General features: G+C 43.2%; 1 protein-coding gene across 2 annotated transcripts in view; it reads right to left on the bottom strand.

Moving 5' to 3' along the window:
- The window catches only part of DOCK5 (dedicator of cytokinesis 5), a 238,966-nt gene that overhangs the window by 37,170 nt on the left and 182,171 nt on the right, over positions 1-19,625 (bottom strand). For both annotated transcript variants that reach the window (XM_084997723.1, XM_084997722.1), the window contains exons 31-40: positions 18,386-18,486; positions 16,120-16,178; positions 14,785-14,939; positions 13,640-13,725; positions 10,841-11,000; positions 9,992-10,032; positions 9,012-9,102; positions 7,057-7,176; positions 3,013-3,102; positions 1,012-1,116 (exon numbers count right to left, since the gene is read on the bottom strand). In XM_084997723.1, coding sequence (XP_084853849.1) covers positions 1,012-1,116; positions 3,013-3,102; positions 7,057-7,176; positions 9,012-9,102; positions 9,992-10,032; positions 10,841-11,000; positions 13,640-13,725; positions 14,785-14,939; positions 16,120-16,178; positions 18,386-18,486 — 1,008 coding nt within the window. The remainder of the gene's footprint in view (positions 1-1,011; positions 1,117-3,012; positions 3,103-7,056; positions 7,177-9,011; positions 9,103-9,991; positions 10,033-10,840; positions 11,001-13,639; positions 13,726-14,784; positions 14,940-16,119; positions 16,179-18,385; positions 18,487-19,625) is intronic.

Below are 19,625 nucleotides of genomic sequence, written 5' to 3'. Positions count from 1 at the left end.
GCTGAGGTACATTTCAGTTATATCCAACCTTTAGGGATTATGAATACGGGTGCTATAAACAATAAGGTGCAATTTTTATGTGAACATGGGTTTTGATTTTACTTGGGTGAATACTCCTTGCTTAACCAACTCATCTATCACAGAATACCTATCTTGGGTAGAATAAATTTTACACTGACTTGTGTGATTGTTGAATTAATAGCTCAACCATAATGTTGTATAAGTCCATGAGAGCAAGAATTATATCTGATTATAATCAGCACTGTATCTCTAATGTCTTGTATGTGCCTGGCACACAGTAGGCCCTCAATAAACAGTTACTGAATGAATGAATGAATGAATGAACTACTTCCTTTTTAGGCACTGTAAAAAATGGAACATATTTTTCTTTCCACTTTTCCTTTTTTTTTTTTTTTAATCAGAGGAAGGAAGATGGATAATATATGTTTATACATAGCGTGACATTAAAAGAAGCTTCTTTTCTGTGGGAGAAAGTAAGGGTTTTTTTTTTTTTTTTTGGTTTGCTTTTTAGATTGTAAAATCAGTATCACATTGCAAAAATTTTGAGAAGGAAGATAAACACGGTCCTTTTCACTGTGACAACAGAACTGTTTTTATTACTGTAAACCTTTTGCAACCTTGTCCTGGGGACATTTGTTTTCAAACTAGCTCCGGCTGGAGACAGAATAAACAATTAGATGCATCAATCCACACTTTCTCCCAGCCTGACCTAGAGCAGCAGACCAGTGCAGGGGATGGTTCCGTTTTCCCTGTTCTCATTCCACCTGGGAAAAGTCATTTTATAAGAGAGTTGCCAGAATACCAGAGGTGGCCAGGGGCGTGGGGGGAAGAGTCCAGCGGCGCAGGAAGTGGTTTCCCTTCCCGACCTCCCACAGTGAGAACACGGGTCTCCAGCTGCTAACGCGCCAGACTCATCTGGAAAAGCCATGAACACCTTTCCTCCCTGACGGCACAGCTCAGAGGCCGGGGAGACCACCCCAGGCTTCTCACCCGCAGGAAAGAAGGAAAGCCTTGGCCGTAGTATCCGACAGCAAAGTATTCAGGCTGAGGCCTCATTGCCTTGATGATGTTCTCATAAAACGAGGCTCTTTTTTTCTGGAAAACAAAACAAGACATTCCAGAGGGAGGTTACAAGGGCACCACTGGGAGGGAGAAAAAAAAATCTGACAATTTGCTTTGTTGTTTCCTGTGTAACACAGAGTAACGAAAGGTCTTTGGAAAACATCTTGTAAGCCAAAGAGTTGTCTTTCCCTGGGATGGGAGGTTTTGGGCCTGGGTCCATGAATGGGCTGGGCGCAGGGTGGGGACAGGGTGGGGGCGTGGACTGGGAGTCCCTGCAGTTATGTGTAGACAGACATATATGTGCACGTTCATCCTGTGAAGGGGGTTCAGGACCCCTAAAAGGTTAAGAAGCACTTTCTGAGAGTCACAAGGGGCAGCTGCTCATGCTGGTAGTTTGGGATTTCAGTTATGAAGTCCCAGGAGGCAGTGGTGATGTGCTGTGTTTTCAGATCTGGTATCACCCTTACCTTTAGTTCTTCCCCTGGGGAGAGCTTTCCCCACCAGGGCATAGAGGGGCAGCCTCAAAGAGTCCAAACAGGCAGCCAGACGTGGGGGCTTGAGACTTAGCTCCTCCCTGAACAGTCAGCATGACTGTATTATTTACTACACCATCTCCCACTGTCTCTGCCAAAGTTTCTTTTCTTTTCTTTTTTAGGGCTGTACCTGCGGCATATAGAGGTTCCCAGGCAAGGGTCGAATTGCAGCTGCAGCCGCTGACCTACACCACAGCCATAGCAACACGAGATCTGAGCCGTATCTGTGACCTACACCACAGTTCACGGCAACGCCGGATCCTTGAGCCACTGAGCGGGGCCAGGGATGGAACCCACATCCTCCTGGATGCTAGTTGGGTTCATTATCGCTGAGCCACAGAGGGAACTCCTCTGCCAAAGTTGCAATCTCAGTTTTCTTTGAATGGTAGCATATTATATTACTCCCACTTCAGCTCCATTTAGTTTGTGAAACTCATACGTGACTTTCTGAATGAGGGCAGGAGCTGGTACAATGCGCTGGCAACTTCTTTTCAAAGTCATCTTGACAACTAGCTCTTCAAATGATGACACGACAATGGGTGGTCACCTGACCTTCTGTGACTCAGCCACTAAAAATGACCAAATATAATATTGTGTTTGCCTCCTGCTGGGCTTGTAAAAGACTATTTTTGTTTGGCTTTACTGTTTTGAAAAAGGTGACCTGTGCCAACAGCCAGGAGTAATATACAAGTTCAGGGGACTGTTAGAGCAGAGCAGTCCAGGGACATTCAGAGCAGGAGGGAGGCAAAACTGGAGAATCAAGATCTGGCAGAAGCCTTTTAAAACTTTCCAAAATGTGCACAGGGGCACTCTTGAAAAGCTAAAGCCAGGCTCCAAGATGAGCAGTTCATTCATTCAGCAGAACCTTGAGGATATGGGCCACAGAACAGGTCACTGTGATGAACAGGAGATGCCAGAGAACATCTGAAACAGGGGCCGTGTTCATGGAAGGCAGAGTAACTGAGAGGCGAGGAGGCGGCGGGCCAAGGTCGTGGAGGGTCCACAGAGGAACAAAAGGTACAGAGAGGAGCCAACTGCAGCAGGACGCTGAGCCCCCAGTCAAGGAGAATCTGGAGAGGAATGCTAACAGCATTTTGACCTCATCTTTCCTCATTTTTCTTTCTTTCTTTTTTTGGCCTTGCCTGAGGCATGCAGAAGTTCCTGGCCCAGGGATCGAACCTGTGCCACAACAGTGACCGGAGCCATAGCAGCGACAATGCCGGATCTTTAACCTGTTGTGCCACCAGGGAACTCCCCTTGCTATTTCAAGCAAGGTGTACTTTTCCACTGTAAAGAACATCGTTTACCCAGACTTTCTTCAACTTACAAAATTATTTTCATGAACACTCCGCTTACCCCCCTGCCAGAGGCTGGCTGGCTTCTGACCCATACTCACCAGGAGATTGCCCAGACCCTCGTAGTCAAATACTTTGCTCTCATACGTCTCCGCCAACTCTTTGCTCAACTTAATTGCCTTCTCCCACATCTTCAGAAAAAGAAAAGGAGGGTTACAAGCGGAGAACAGAGCAGTCAGTGACTCAGCTGCAAAAGCCATTCGAGAGTCCCTGGCAATGACTAAGGAGTCAGGTGGGTTGAGTTTCTGTGACTATCCTCGACGTGCCTCACCTCTTGAATCAACTCACCCTGTTTTCTGACCTCATAAAGCTATTATATCTTGGTGCCTTTACCAGGGGGCATTTTCTGTTAATTCTGTTTGCAAGAACATGAAGAACACTGTGGGTCCCCAAACAAAGCATTACTAAGTTTTAAAGGGCAAAGCATGAAGGAATATTGAGAGCAGCATGGAACCGGTTCTAAAGCCTAGGTATCGAGAGCATGAAAGTCCTGTTGAAAGGGAAAGGAAGTTGTGTGGGTTCTTGTTCTGGTTCTGGGGTGTGTGTGTGAGTATGTGTGCTGAGTTACATTGTTTGGGAGGAGGTTGGGATAGGAAAGTCTAATCATACCGTTGTGTGGAATTTGAGAAACTATTTCTCCAGTTGAGGGTACTCACTTCCTATTTCCAGCTAAACTACTGACTTAGTCAGGGAGAGCTTCAGGAAATGCCTTTGAGCATTGATGACCATGTAAATATAGCCTAACGCACCTATTCCGTATCTAAGGCTAGCATCCCACACTGACGGACTTCTGTTCACTTGGGTATTTCATAAAATGTCTCTTAGCTGGACACAATAACACAGTATCTGGAAATTTTCTATGTCCGTCTTGCTAACCAGGCGCTATGTTCCCTTGTTTCTGGCTGATGAAGGAAGGTACGTACAGTTCACATATAGTTCTAAGACACTTTAAAATTAAATCTTCTGGAGTTCCCGTCGTGGCGCAGTGGTTAACGAATCCGACTAGGAACCATGAGGTTGCGGGTTCGGTCCCTGCCCTTGCTCAGTGGGTTAACGATCCGGCGTTGCCGTGAGCTGTGGTGTAGGTTGCAGACGCGGCTCGGATCCTGCGTTGCTGTGGCTCTGGCGTAGGCCGGTGGCTGCAGCTCCGATTCAACCCCTAGCCTGGGAACCTCCATATGCCGCGGGAGCGGCCCAAGAAATAGCAACAACAACAAAAAAAACAACAACAGAAAAAAAAAAAAAAAAAAAAATAATAAAATTAAATCTTCTAATATAATAAATAAATAAATGAATAAGTAAAATCTTCTAATATCATCATTTGCCAAATATGCCCCTTCTGAAACTTCTGGGCCTGGATCACTGAAAAGGCTCTGAAACAGGCCACATGGAAAACTTTCAGCTCAGCCGGACCTGGTGCAGGAGGCCAGTCAATAGCACAGTGGGGCCCCATCCCCTTCTTACCGAATGCTAAGCTATGAAAGAGATGGGAAACAGACTAACACAATGGTTCTCAAAGTATGGTCCCTGGTCTCCAGGAGTCCCCAAGACCCTCCCAGGAGTCCATGAGGTCAAAATCATCATTTTTTGTTGTTGTTATTTTGGCCATGCCTGCAGCATGTGGAAGTTCCCAGGCCAGGGAATGAACCTGTGGCACTGCAGTGACCCAAGCCGCTACAATGAGAATGCTGGACCCTTAACCTGCTGCTCCACGAGAGAACTCTCAAAACTATCTTCTTAATACTACTACTATTATTTGCTTCTTTTTCAAAACTCATTCTTTTGCCAGCCTACAGTGGAGTTTCCCAGGGGCTGCAGAATGTGTGATGTTGCCACAGACCACATATAGAAGCAGGTATTCAAATTCTGCTGTCTTCTATGGAGCCAAATGATAAAGGGATTTGTAAAAATCCCAAATAATGCCAACTCAAATCATTCACTTTTTGCAAAATACTGTTATTGTTCATAAATAGACATAATTTATGCTAACGGGCAATAAGTTTGTTATTGAAAGAACAAGTGAAGAGTTAACAATTTCGTTTTAATGTCTAAATGTATAGTCATTAATGCACATAATCTATGAGAACAAAAGCTCTTGGGGATCCTCAATGGTTTTTAAGGGGTAAAGGGGTGCAGAGACCAGAGTCTGGGCAAATATCCCTGCTCTCTGAGCCTCTGTAAAATAAGAGACAGTATCTACCCTATAGGATTATAGGGAGAATTCAACTAGAAAAACAGCCTGAAAAATTACCCAAAACAGTAATGTGCACTAAATGCAGAGTAGCTATTTCATCATAGTGATTATTTGGCTTAATTATTTATTTATTTAATCATAGTGATTATTTGGCTTATTTATTTATTTAATCAATTGATAAGACAGGAATGGTGGCTGAAGTGTCAGGCTCTAAGAACTATCCAGGCCTTTGGAGAAGTCAAATTTGGGACCCATTTTGTTTCAATAGCACATATATATATTTCTTTCCTTTCTCCCCCACCCCTTCTGTTTTTTTCAATTTCAGATTTAAAGGCCTAGTGAATTCCTCTATGGCTCAATGGGTTAAGGATCTGGTGTTATCTCTGCAGTGGCTGGGGTCACTGCTGGGATGCCATTTGATCCCTGGCGCATGAACTTCCGCATTTCAAGGGCGCGGCCAAAAAAACAATTTAAAGGCCTTCCAGCTGGACTTGCTTTCTCCAGCTGATCACAGATTCCATAACATCATTCCCAGTTTACACGTTTATTTTACTTTCTCTCCCTCATAGGTGTTTCAGTTGCTTGTTAAGTGCACCTTTTGGTGTCAGGCCCTTAGTGACCTAGGGATGGGATATGCCCCAGGTACTAGCCAACAATCTCCAGAGAATGCATTAAAAATGATGACACTCGGAGTTCCCTGGTGGCTTAGTGGGTTCAGGCTCTGGCATTGTCATGGCTTAGGTAACTGCTGTGGCGTGGGTTTAATCCCTGGTCTGGGAATTTTCACATGGTGCAAGCGTGGCCTCCCCACCAAAGACGTTGGTACTAGCTCCTGGTCCTCAGCAATACTTAAAAGGTACAATTATGTTTATGGAGACTGGGGCCCTGCACTGCCCACTGTATTCAACACTGGGTTTAGTGTCCCCAAGATAACGCATCTCTATTTATTGCCTTTCTTACCTTAATTTATCTCTTCATTTTCTCTCCCATTAAAAGTACTGGAATTCAAAGATACACATGGGACTAGTAACTGTGTATTAAAAGAATGCGTCTGGTCTTTGTCCTGAGTTTCTGGAAGGGAGCTTTTAAATCTCTTGGAATTTCCCCAATAATACAAGTGTCTTTGTTATTCAAGATGGACCCCCCTCCAGACCACATGGGAGTTTATACTAATGAGGTGACTCCTGATGGGCATGTAGTCAGTCTCAGAATGGGGGATGACCTTGCCAGAACTGCCACCCATGATTAGAGGGTTGGGGGCCTTGAGCTACACAACAGTAGCTGGACCTCCAGGGAGATGGGGGCTGGAGATGGCGTTTATTCATGTTGTTGACGATTCAATTCATGCAGCTAATAGAATGACACCCCAGTAAAAACTCTGCATACAGAGCTCAAATGAGCTTCCTGGTTGGAGATGTGCCTGAGTCCCCATGGGAGGGGACACAGAAGCCATACACTTGGGATCCTCCTCAAATACCTTGCTTGTATTTCTTCATTTGATTGGTCCTTATTTGTGTACCTTTAAGATAAAACTGTCATCACCCCCCCTAGCCCGGGAACTTCCATATTCGACACAGGTGTGGCCCTAAAAAAAATGCAAAAAAAAAAACCCCAAAAACTGTCATCATTGAATACAGCATTTTACCTAGTTTTGTTGGTTGTTCTAGCCTACTATCAGGTTTATAGGCAATTGGTGAGACGTGTGGGTGGCTTGGGGACCCATCAACCTGCAGATGGCATCTGAAGCTTGGGTTGTCTTGATGGGGATTGTGACCTTAACCTGTGTGCTCTGTACCAACTCTGCCTGGCAAACATCAGAACTGCAGTGTAGGAAGTGCTGCAGTCATTTCCCCCGTTGCCCTCATGCAAAAACAAAGCACCCAACACTCACTTTGCCTTTGTCAAAATATGATATGATTTCTTGATACAGCTTCTCTTTAAGCTCTTGCTGGGTATATACATAGTAACTGTCCCTCTGAAGCAAATGGGGTACACAGGGCTTGTCGGACCACTGGAAAACACAAATGCAGCAAAAGAGATTAACGCAACCTAGCAATTCATTAATTAAAGCAGATGAATGTAACAAATTTCAGCTGAAAAAATTCATGGAAATATCTGTATATATCTATGACTCATCCATATGTATTGTTGACAATTTATTAAACACAGACATTGCATACACACACACAAAACACTCAAGGTATTCCCACGAAGGTCAGAATCAAGGTGAAGCTGCCCACCTGCATGGCTGTGGTTGTGCTGGAGGTTACCCTTCATACAACTGGGTAAAAGAAAGAAATTAGAAGTATAAAGTTGAGAAAAAAAGGGATGAAGGCAATGCTTGTAGTCTTCATAATCCAGGGTGCCAACCGAAAACCCACTACACATAATAAAAGAATTAAGTGGAGGGATAAAAAATTAATATGTTTAGAAATAATTTAGAAACAGACTGGAGTTCCCGCTGTGGCTCAGTGGTTAACGAATCTGACTAGGAAACATGAGGTTGCAGGTTTTGGGATCTGACGTTGCTGTGAGCTGTGGTGTAGGTGGCAGACAAGGCTCGGATCCCGCATTGCTGTGGCTCTGGCATAGGGCGGCAGCTACAGCTCCAATTGGACCCCTAGCCTGGGAACCTACATATGCCGCAGGAGTGGCCCTAGAAAAGGCAAAAAGACAAAAAATAAACAAACAGAAACAGACTGCACATAATAATAACCATGCTGAAGATAAAGGAAGAAAATACCCTAACAAGAATAAATCCAAAATGATCAGATATCTGGGTACAGCAACGTGAATGTACTTAATGCCAGTGAATTATACACTTAAAAAAGCATAGGATGGTAAATTTTATGTTACGTGTATTTTACCGTAATTAAATTAAAAAGAAGCTAGGGATCAACACAACATGGAATACGCAAGCCTTCTGCACAGAAAACATTAATACATGGGATGGCACAACAGCAGACCTGGACACACCATGGGATGGCACAAAAGCATGATGTGAAAAGTCACATCATGCTTTTGGATAAGAAAATGCTATTTCATAAACATAGAAATTCTCCCCTAAAGTATTTTTTAAATTTCATGATTCCAAAGTCCCTATTGAAAAATAAACAGAAAGAAATTAAGGTGGAAAACTCCGAGAGAAAAGAGAAATGAAAAGCAACCGCTAGATCATAAAATATACTGTCAAGAATTGAGAATTAAGGAGTTCCTGTCATGGCTCAGTGGTTAATGAATCCAACTAGGAACCATGAGGTTGCAGGTTCAATCCCTGGCCTCACTCAGTGGGTTAAGGTCCAGCGTTGCCGTGAGCTATGGTGTAGATCGCAGATGTGGCTCGGATCCCGCATTGCTGTGGCTGTGGTTTAGGCTGGCGGCTACAGCTCCGACTGGACCCCTAGCCTGGGAACCTCCACATGCCACAGGTGCGGCCCTAAAACACACACACACACACAAACAAAGAATTGAGAATTAAAACTGTGTGGTCCTGGTGTGTGAACAGAGACCCGTGCAAAAGATGTATGATCTAGAAAGAGGCTCCCCTAACCCTCCTTCTAGCCATCTAGTACATGATAAAGATAGGATCTCGTACAGTGATGAAAATATGGACTGCACTTAACAAGCAGCAGCCCTACTGCATAGCTCTATGGGGAAAAAAATGGCATCCACGCCACGTACCTTATGCCACAATAGGCCCAAGGTGTCTATTAAGAAGGCATAAAAATATTCTTGGATGAAAGGGTCCTCCTGGAACAGGGATCCTTCCCATCAAAATCATGACATGCACAGGATGTGGTCCCAAAGGCCTGGAGAGCGGACCTACTGCATCCCTGATCCACTTACCTGCAGGAGCTCAGCATGGAGGAGGAGCGTGTAGGCAGCTTCGGTGTAGTTCTCACAGTCCCGGTGCAAATCCCGAAGCTTGTACAAATACCTGGTCAGAAGGGGAGAAAGGAGGCATCTTGGCACAGGGGAGTTGATGGAGCGGTCAGGTTACGCCACAGCCAGGTGGCAGCTCACTTTCCCATCTTCTCCCTCCTGCACCACAGGAGCGCTTCCTCTCTCTTAGGCAAAGGGACAGTTACTTCCTATACCTTTAAGTCTTCATGTTGCTTCTTGACTCTGAGTGTTCCTACTTTATTTGTTTGACTTTGTAACTCTTTAAGGCAGTAGTGTTTACAGGTTGTTTTTGTTTTGTTTTGTTTTGTTTCTTTTTTTGGCTGCCTCTCAGCATGTGGAGTTCCCAGGCATTGGGATCAGATCTGAGCCACAGTTGCGACCTATGCTGCGGCTACAGCAATACCAGATCCTTTATCCCACTGTGCAAGGGCAGGGATTGAACCTGCTTCCTGCACTACAGAGATGCCACTGATCTTGTTGAGACACATCGGAACTCCTAAAATTTTTCTTTTTTTTTTTTTTTTTTGATGTCACAGACCCCTTTGGGAAGCTCATGAAAGCTATGGCATCTCTGCCCATGAAAACACAGAGAGTTTATGTCCAAGTTAGTTTCCCATTCCAGGCTTCCTGGACCCCAGACTGACAGTTCTGGACAGAAGGTGAATTTCACGTCTTCCCTGGCTGCGTGGCCAGAGGCCTCTGCTTTCCCTGGAATCCAGACATGATCCTCCCTATGCATTTCCCTGTACTGACTCAGATCTGCCTAAAGAGTTTAGCCTCTAGGAGGAAGGGAGTGTGTCATGTACTTTACGTGTTTCTCAAAGCAGCAAGCATGGTGTTGCGGCTTATTATTAATAAACATATTGGAGAAATAAATAATAAAGCCATGCCATAAATAGCAAAAGTAGAAATTTCCTTCTTACCTTATGTAGATGTCTTCTCTCTTCTTTTCTTTGTAAAAATTCTACAAAACATAGTCATAAAATACAATGCAATCTGTTATTAATGAGCTTGCCCCTAAAATGGCCGAACTACAACTAGCACTTTTCAACAGTGTCACTTTTCTAAAGAGTTTTTTCCTTCCCCTCAACGAATACCCCCAACGAAATAAGGAAGTGACAGTTTATAAAGAAGAGAAGTTGAGGATTCTTTATTTACTTTTTGCCACAACAGCGTGCAGCAGCTTGATATGGGATCTCAGTTCCCAGACCAGGGACTGAACCTGGGCCACATCAGTGAAAGTGCCAAGTCCTAACCACTAGACTGGCAGGGAACTCTTGGTAGTTTCTTAATTTATCTTAAGTAAGGGAGTGCATGGCAGCCTAAACCTCTGAGGTCCGTGGTCCCAGTTACAACTGCCTATGGAAAGGCACAGGGTTCTACCACTGTGAGGATGCCATGGACTAATTCTCTACTCACGGTATATTGTTCTAATGCATTTCTGTCTGGGTCAGATAGCTTCAACAATAAAGCAACTCCATGTATACAAGACAGAGAAAGAAGCTGAGGATCGCCTTCAGTAAGAGTTAAGTCAGTGGCTTATGCTGCATTGTCCATCCCTATTTCCCCATTTATCCTCAAGCGCTGAGGCAGCTGGTATATGCAAGTTCAAAGCTCAGTTGGCCATTCTAATTAGACTCAGCAGAACACAAACTCTGTCAAGGAGGTCTCAGGGGATCTCTGTGTCTACTGGATCTACCTAGAGCTGCTTGGTGGGGTGTAGGGGTGGCCAGGCACTGCCCTCTCGCTGTCCCAGGGGGCGTGGCACGTACCAGCACGTTCACAGTACAGCTCATGCGGTTTTCCTTGCTCTCATCATGCATGATGATGGTTCTGTAGTCCAAGAGATTCTCTAAGAGGCTGCTGACCAGGAGCGCGAATACTTCTCCGGAGCTGGAGAGGTATTTATGTTTCCGGCAGTGTTCTAGGAGCCTGAGGGGTGGAAGTAGAAACAAATGCCCGGTTCTACACTAACATTCCAGCCCCACCTGCGAGTGCTGTCCAAGGTCCTAGCAGCAGGTGGTGCTGGACTAGGAGACACATCCTTCCTGTGACTCCAGACTATCCTACCCTGGGCCCCCACTCACAAGGCTCCTTGCTGTTACTCAAGTTCTGACTTTTCCTTAGGTCTGTAGTTGAAGCCCCACTCTCACTGAGCATCCCAGCTCAGGATGCCCTTCTCTGAATTTCTACTTGTATTTGGTTTTCATCTTTGTCTTCTGTCAATACAACATAAAGGAGAACCTCTGCCCCAAAGGTTTGTGTGTATTATCTGATCCCCCTACTCAGGAGGAAGGACCATCTTTTCTCTGACTTTATTCTCTCTAAGGCCGAGCACTTCAGGGCACCCTGGAGCCTTGGACTGATGCCCAGCCTAGAGGAACCAAGGAACCTGGCACACATTCAGACATGTGGCTTTGCAGGAAAAAAAGGCACAGATGCAAATGGAGGTTAAACTTTTGATCAAAATCCTCTCCCTTTGGACCCGAATAGATCAAAGCTTCAATAGGAGCATCTTAGATTAGACAAGTAGAAGACAACTTGGGAACAGGATAAAAAATGGGTTCAAGACATGAGTCCAGACTCTAGAATTATTCTTGAGCACGGGAAACTTGGTCAGTCCTATTTTTCTGCATTCATGATCCAAGAAGAATGAAGGAAAAATGAGGTGTCTACATAAAAAATCAACTGTAGCATGTTTTTTTCCAAGTGTCATTTTGGGAATTTCCATCATGCCTCAGCGGTAACAAACCCAACTAGTATCTATAAGGACACAGGTTCAATCCTTGGCCTCGCTCAGTGTGTTGAGGATCCGGCATCACTGAGTTGTGGTGTAGGTCGTGGGTGTGGCTTGGATCTCACGTTGCTACAGCTGTGGTGTAGGCCAGCAGCTGTAGCTCCCATTTGACCCCTAGCCTGGGAACTCCCATAGACCACGGGTGTGGCCCTAAAAATAAATTTAAAAAAAAGAAGACAAAATAACGAAAGTGTTGTTTTATCACTTGTACATGTGTGTGTTTGTATGTGTGCATAACTTCTGCACTTAATTCCTGTATGAGATCAGGACTGCGGAAGTGACCGACTGAAAGGTTTGATGCTCATACAGGCAGACCTAAGGATGAAAAAGTCAACAAACGGTCTTCTCATACACCATAAACAATTAGGAAGACTTCCAGTCCCTTAAAATATAGACAAATCATCAGTTCCATTTCTGAGGACCCAGTGTGTTGGTTCCATAAAAAAAATCTTCGTAAAAAGAAAAACAGAGCTGGGAGTGCCCCTGTCCTCCAGCTTAGTCTAGTGCCCACCCCCTCACAAAGCAGGTAAATCCCAGAAGGACCTGGACACATACCCAATCAACAGGGGACACAGTTGGCCAGTATCATAAAAGTTCAGGGAACACAAGAAAGGAGCATTCTAGAGTAGTTACAACCCAGGATGATGGGGGGCTTTACAGATAACAACAGTAACAGACATCAGAGCAGCCCACATTTGTCCAGCCTGGGCTTTGTAACAGACACTATGTTAATGCATCATCTCATTGAATTCTCTTCAAAATATAGATTCTATTATTGCAGATGAGAGAAAAAAGAGAGGCACTGGATGGGTTACATTATCTGTCCAAAGTCAAAACCCTAGTATGTGCAGAAAATGGGATTTGAAGCGTAATCTCTAACATCTAAGTGTTTTTAACCACTCTTTTTATATTGAAATTCCATAAGCGCAAAGGAGAGTAAGAAGGCCAGAGGGTGCTGGGGAGAAGCGGGGATATCATGAGCCAGGAAGGGAATGAATGCATTGGCTTGGGGGCAGGTGGTGGGGAGAGAGTGTAAAGGACCACCCGGCTGGAGGCAGATGTACCTGGTGTTCTCAGATGTCCGTTACAGGCATAATGTATTTTTATTGTTATTTTTAGGTTTTTGGGTTTTTTTTAAGGGCTGCAGGTACAGCTTATGGAAGTTCCCAGGCTAGGCATTGGATCAGAGCTGCAGCTGCCGGTCTACATCACAGCCACAGCAACACCAGATCCAAGCCACATCTGCAACCTACTCCACAGCTCACAGCAACACCGGATCCTTAACCCACTGAGTGGGGCCAGGGATCGAACCCAAGTCCTCATTGAAAACTAGTTGGGTTTGTTACCACTGAGCCATAGTGGGATCTCCTGGCACAAGGCATTTTTAAATGTAAAGTGGACCTTGAGCTGTTTTTCCCTTCTTCTTTAAATGACTGCTTTGAAGCCGTATTTAGAGGTGTTAACACTTTCCTTCAAGTTCAGCAATTCGAACACTGGGCAGAATGCCACCACTCTGTCCATCTCCCCCTCTCCTCCATATGCTCTGTTCTCGAGGGACGAGCTCGCTCAGAAAACATGGACATTTGTCTCACATCAGATAAACAAATGTCAGCAGTGGCTGGTGTAAACTCCCTGGACCCCACCGAGAACCATTCGTGGTGGTGACCGTGGTGATGCTGAGCCTACTCGATTGGTCTGTAAGGGTAGCAGAAGCCTGTTTTTCTCCATCACTAAATAATGCACCAACGTGAAGTTCTGTTTCAGAAATACTCACAGTTTTTCCAGAAGGACCTTGTATTGTTCATCTCCTCTGCCCCCTTCAACCTCTTGGTCCAGCTTTGTGATCAACTCATTCTCAAACTGAAAGCAGAGTCAGAATTTCATGGGAGAATGCCACATTCTTGGAAGAGGACGTGAAAGACATCCAGCCAACCTTTCTAGATTTGGCCCAACCCCTTTACCGAATTGTGAACTATTTCCAACTCACATATCATCCACGAATAGTGCACCAAGGCCCTAGCAACACTTTCTAAAGCAGCCTCATGTTACTCTCTCCTTTGCTTTATATTTATAGAAAAAAAATTACCCCAAACTTTATTTTCCTATCCCAACCAGGCATATAAAAATAACTTAATGATTCGAATTTTCCATTTTATTTTTGGTTCTTGTCGAAGTCTAGAGCTCTTCATGGCTGCAAACCTTCCTTTCAATATTAATATGCTGCAGAGATAAAGAAATTGAAGCATGGGAGAAATATATCAGGCAAACTAAGGTCTCAAAACGAGACACTTTTTATCAATAACCTAGTGAGGAAAAAAAAAAAAGAAACAGAAACAAAAACTAGAGATTGCTGCATCATAAGCTCCATCCACTGCAATATTTGCAAGAGATGGGCTTAAAATGCATGAAGTCGGAGTTCCCGTTGTGGCTCAGTGGTTAACAAGTCTGACTAGCATCCATGAGGACACAGGTTCGATCCCTGGCCTTGCTCAGTTGGTTAGGTATCCGTGAGCTGTGGTGTAGGCTGCAGACCTGGCTCAGATTCTGTGTTGCTGTGGCTGTGTCTTAGGCCAGTGGGTACAACTCCAATTTAACTCCTAGTCTGGGAACCTCCATATGCCGCGGGTGCGGCCCTAAAAAGCTACAAAACAAAAAAATCACAATAAAATGCATGAAGTCAAACTTTAATTATCCAGAGGTAAGAGTGCTTTTGGAAACACATGCAGCAGAAAGACTGTTTCTAGAGCCTTGGTGGAGTATCTGATTCTATGTCCAATTGCTTCACAAAGTAAAATGTAAAAGAAGTTTTTAGGTAAACTTTGATTTGCCTTATTTAAGCTCCTGCTTCTCTATGGAAAGAAAATAAATATGAGTTGACTCGACACGCATTAGTAAAATTACAGGCCCACCACTTCTTACCATATGGAAATTGCCATTTCCACTGAAATTGAACTCACACTGCATCATATCAAAGAAAATGGGGATGGTGGCTTTCCGGAGCTCTACTTCAGGGGTCAGTGTGACCTCCAGAATGGGACCCACCATGGACGGGATGAATTTGATTTTGTGGGGACCTGAAATGAAAGTAAGTGAGGTTATGAAGAGTAAAAAACTCACGAGACGTTAAGCGTTATGATCAACCTCCACAGGGCCCATTAGAAAAGACAAAGTTTAACTCAACTCAGAAGTGACTACTCCTGGAGAGAATGGAAATTGGTGCAGCCACTATGGAAAACAGTATGGAAACATGAAAAAGAGAGTTGCCATATGATCCAGTAATCCCCCTCCTGGGCATATACCCAGACAAAACCATAATTTAAAGACATACATGCACTCCTATGTTCAAAGCAGCACTATTTACAGTAGACAAGACATGGGAACAGCCAAAATGTCCACTGACAGATGAATCGGCAAAAAAGATGTGGTGTGTGTCAACACACACCACACGCACACACACAATGGAATACTACTTAGCCATAAAAAGAATGAAATTAAGCCATTTGCAGCAACATGGATACCTAGAGATGATCATACTAAGCAAAGTTAGTCAGAAATAGAAAGACAGTTCCTGTTGTGGTGCAGTTGAAACGAACCCAACTAGTATCTATGAAGACGCAGATTCCATCCCTGGCCCTGCTCATCGGGTTATAAGGGTCCTGTGTTGCTGAGACCTATGGTGTAGGCTGCAAATGCAGCTCAGATCTGGCATTGCTGTGGCTGTGGTGTAGGCCAGCAGCTGTAGTTCTGATTCGACCCCTAGCCTGGGAACTTCCACATGCTGCATCTGCAGCCCCTCAAATAAATAAATTAATTAATTAAGATAGGAGTTCCCCCTGTGGTTCAGCAGGTTAAGAACCCGACATAGTGTCCATGAGGATGCAGGTTCAGATCTAGCATTGCTGCAAGCTGTGACCTAGGCTGCAGATGTGGTTCAGATCCCACGTTGCCATTGCTGTGGCTGTGGTGTAGGCTGGCAGCTACAGCTCCTATTTAACCCTAGTCTGGGAATTTGCACAGGTGTGGCCATAAACAGAAAGAAAGAAAGAAAAAAAATATATATATATATATATAAAGAAAAAAGTGAGTGACTAAATGCTATATTTTGATATGTGGATGTCATACAAGACCCACAAGTCAACTTGCACCTCCAGATACACAGACAAATAAACCTCTGGGTTCTTGGAATTTACTAAAGTGGAAAGAATTCATGGTGAGGTCCGTGTCTCACAGGAGTCGTGTGGGTTATACACTCACCCAGGTTATACCACATGTCCCGGATCCTAAAGCCGATTTCCTTTCTCATGTCCCCATATCTAGGAAGAAGATCATAAACCAGGAGAAAGATTTGCTGTGAACACGAGTATACATAACACAATGATGAGGGGAGTAAAAATAGCCTGTGTCCCTCTAGGTCACAATTAAGTTACGTTTTGAGGCAAAATCAGATTAAGAGATGTCGTTACTACCTCAACAGGCCCCCCAAAAAACAGCTACACAGAGGTAGAGACGCTTTCACAGCAGGAGGAGGACCCAGGTTAAATGCGGGAAATCACGGAGAAGATGAGATGGACAACCTTACGGAAGGGAGAAGAGTGAGAAATACTCTGGTTGCTCTTAAGCAAAGAAATAAAACATAACAGACACTCAAGCAAAGGAAGATGGATGAGGTATGTCTTACATGGTACGTGGCCGATGTCTAACAAACACACTGCCTTTATGTATTTATACCTGAGCAACTCTTATCCACACCAGCATGACCCTCAAAGCACTCCCATGGGGAAGCGCCAAACATCCATTCTCAATGGAGCTGACGGTGTCCCCAAATGTGTGAAAACTGGGCCAAGGGGGCTAAGAAAAAACTTCCTGTTTTTATATATAAAGTACAGACATACACTTGGTATAAAACAGATATATGGTATACCTGTGATGTTAACATTTCATGGGAGCGTGTTATTAGAAAAACATTTTCTAAAAAGGTTCCTTATGGGAGTTGACCACAGAGGGGAGAAAAAGTAGAGAAATATTGATCTAGACAGTGGTTCTAGGGTGCAGGTTAATCAGAGTCACCTGGAAAGCTCTTAAAGAATCCAAATGCCTGGGGCTCCCCACACCGTACACGATGTCAGAGGCTGGCGGCTTGGAAAATGGAAACAGGATGGGTCAAAAGTAGGTATTGCAAATGTTCCTGGGGAATTCAGATATGGACCTCTGACCCATCCTGCCAGCATGGTTCAACATTCTCTGCTCAAGCTACTACTGTAGAAAATATTTCTTTCATATGCCTGCTTTGGACATGGCTTCAGAAGCCAGTATAAAAATCTCATTTCAAAAAATTTGTCTTACTATTCCATTTTAACAAAAGTACCTAACCTAATTTTCCTATGAACATTTTACAAGCGGATATGGTCCATGTCTAGCATATAATGCACAACAAATGATAAAATATTGCTTATTAATAGTACTCTCAATGCTTTCATTGAAAATAAGAGAAGTTTTGAAAAAAATTCATTCACATCCCACTAACCTTAATGTAAATGTTTTTACTTCCTAAGGTTTATCATGGCCCATATGCATATATATTTTCACACGTATTGTACTTATAGTCACACTTCGGCCAAAGGACCAAAATGAGAATCATTAATCCTAACTAGCTATTTTATCAGACTTGATGTCAACTCATTTTACTTATGGCAATTTAACTAAAATCAAATCAATCCTTGAATGAAGTTATGTCATTTAAGATACTCTAAAGAATAAGATTAAGATATCCATTTTAAAAATCAAATATCTCTTGATACTCATCCCACAGGGGAATCTACACAAGAGGTTTTACTTTTATCTTTGAAAGTGCAGTCACTAAATTTCAATCTCTTAGCCACCAATCTTAGTGTTTTAGGGAAGAGTTGGAGGGATGCGAAATAACTAGCTGAGAATCCTAGGCATGCCAGCACTGGAACAGAACTAAAATTCCACAGCCTTTAAATGCTAAATTTCTCAAGTTCTTTTTAACTACATAGCCTTTGAGTTTCCAGGATCTTAATGAAATCTGAAATAGAACTAAGTGAAGGCAATGAAAAATCTGCCTTAAATCTCTCATCACTCGTGCACACAGGTCCATTTTAAATTTTAAGCCAGGAATTTGGATAGAATTTTTAGGTGATATGCAAGTCTTGGCTTCTCTGCTGAAGTAACTGAGCCTGAGAGTTAGATCAGTGGTGCCAAAGGAGTCTGCTTTGTGAAGCATGAGTGAGAATGAGACACTATGCCTGCAATTTGGATAAGGTGCCAGCAGATGGCAGCTGTTCTTGGAGGACTGGCTGATCTCAATGCCTCTCTGCATTCTATAAAATGCAATGGTTGACAGGAAGATGAAGGGGGCCCTGAAAAGAGATTAAGACCTATCTCACTAATGACATGGGTAGCCAATGAACAGCAGTTTCTAGGTTATCAAAAATCCTGCCCTAAGTAGAAATGAAAGAATTGCCTTCCCACTCATAAGCAAGTTTAAGAGGACACTTACTTTTTCACAATTTTGTTGCGCTTGGCTTGTGAGAAGGTTTCAAGCTGAAGGGACTCATGGGTGAGAAATGCTACTGCCAAATGGAAGTAATTGTTCCAGAGCTGTTTAAAATTAATTGTGTGGGTGAAAAGAAATGGAAAATGACATTAATAAGGGTCATAATGAAACAGTGCCACATGGTAGAAATTCACTCGCCAGAAATTAAGGAAAAGAAAAACAAAATCAAACCCACTAGACTTCTTTTTCTTTCTTGTGTTTCAATTATTCAGCCCTGAAAGTTTTAATACTTGATTAATATCAAGCTTTTTTAAAAAAAATCCAAAGTATTATATGTCTTTACTCTTGGGATAAAGGAAAATTGCTGCCAAGAAGTGTACCTTTTTATAGTAGTTTGGCAAAATGTATCCAAAGTCCTAATGTTCTGCCAAACTTTTGAATCAGTAAATACTTTAGGACTTTCTCCAGGCAAAATAAAAATGGGTATTTTTTTAAAAAATATTTGAAACAAGGGAGGCCCTCAAAGTGCCAGAAAAAAACTGTTCATAAGAATTTGCTTAAATAAATCATGATCCAGTCATACAATGGACTGTATTCAGCCATTTAAACAGTTGGAAAATATTTATTATTATTGAAAAATCATAGAAAAAGTGAATAAAGTAGATTAACAGGTTACTAAAGAACTGTACAGCTCAATTCCATTTTGGCATATGTATATGTGCGTGTATACCATTTGGCATATAGGTATATGTGTGTATATATGTGGCACATATATGCATTGCATATGTGTACATGCATGACATGTATGTATATGTATGTATATGGGTATGACATATACATAAATCTATATATGCACCATTTTGATAAATACACACATCCATATATAAACACACACATTACATACACACACATATAAGGTGCATATGCATATGCAATATGTATATATAACCTCCTCTGCTGTGACTCTTCACTTTAAAAGTTCCAAAGATACAGGAGTTCCTACTGTGGTGCAGGAGGTTAAGGATCTGGTGTTGCCAGATGTGGCAAAGGTCATAGCTGTGGATTGGATTCAATTTCTGGCCTGGGAACTTTCATATGCCACAGGTGCAGCCAAATAAACAAAAGTTCCAAAGATACACACATGGCAAAAGCATATCACCAACACGATGTATGCTGAAGTGGAAGCAGGACCTTGCCTGCCTTCACCAGGGCCCAGAATAGTGCCCTTGTGCTTTCTAGTATT

The sequence above is a fragment of the Sus scrofa genome, chromosome 14 (genome assembly GCF_054392235.1).
Source record: "Sus scrofa isolate SSC_HxYL_T2T_F1_AM1 chromosome 14, Sscrofa_HxYL_maternal_Yorkshire_Landrace_v2.0, whole genome shotgun sequence".
Taxonomy (NCBI): Eukaryota; Metazoa; Chordata; class Mammalia; order Artiodactyla; family Suidae; genus Sus; species Sus scrofa.
The sequence above is the reverse complement of the archived record's forward strand: the minus strand, read 5'-3'. Positions and strand labels throughout refer to the sequence as shown.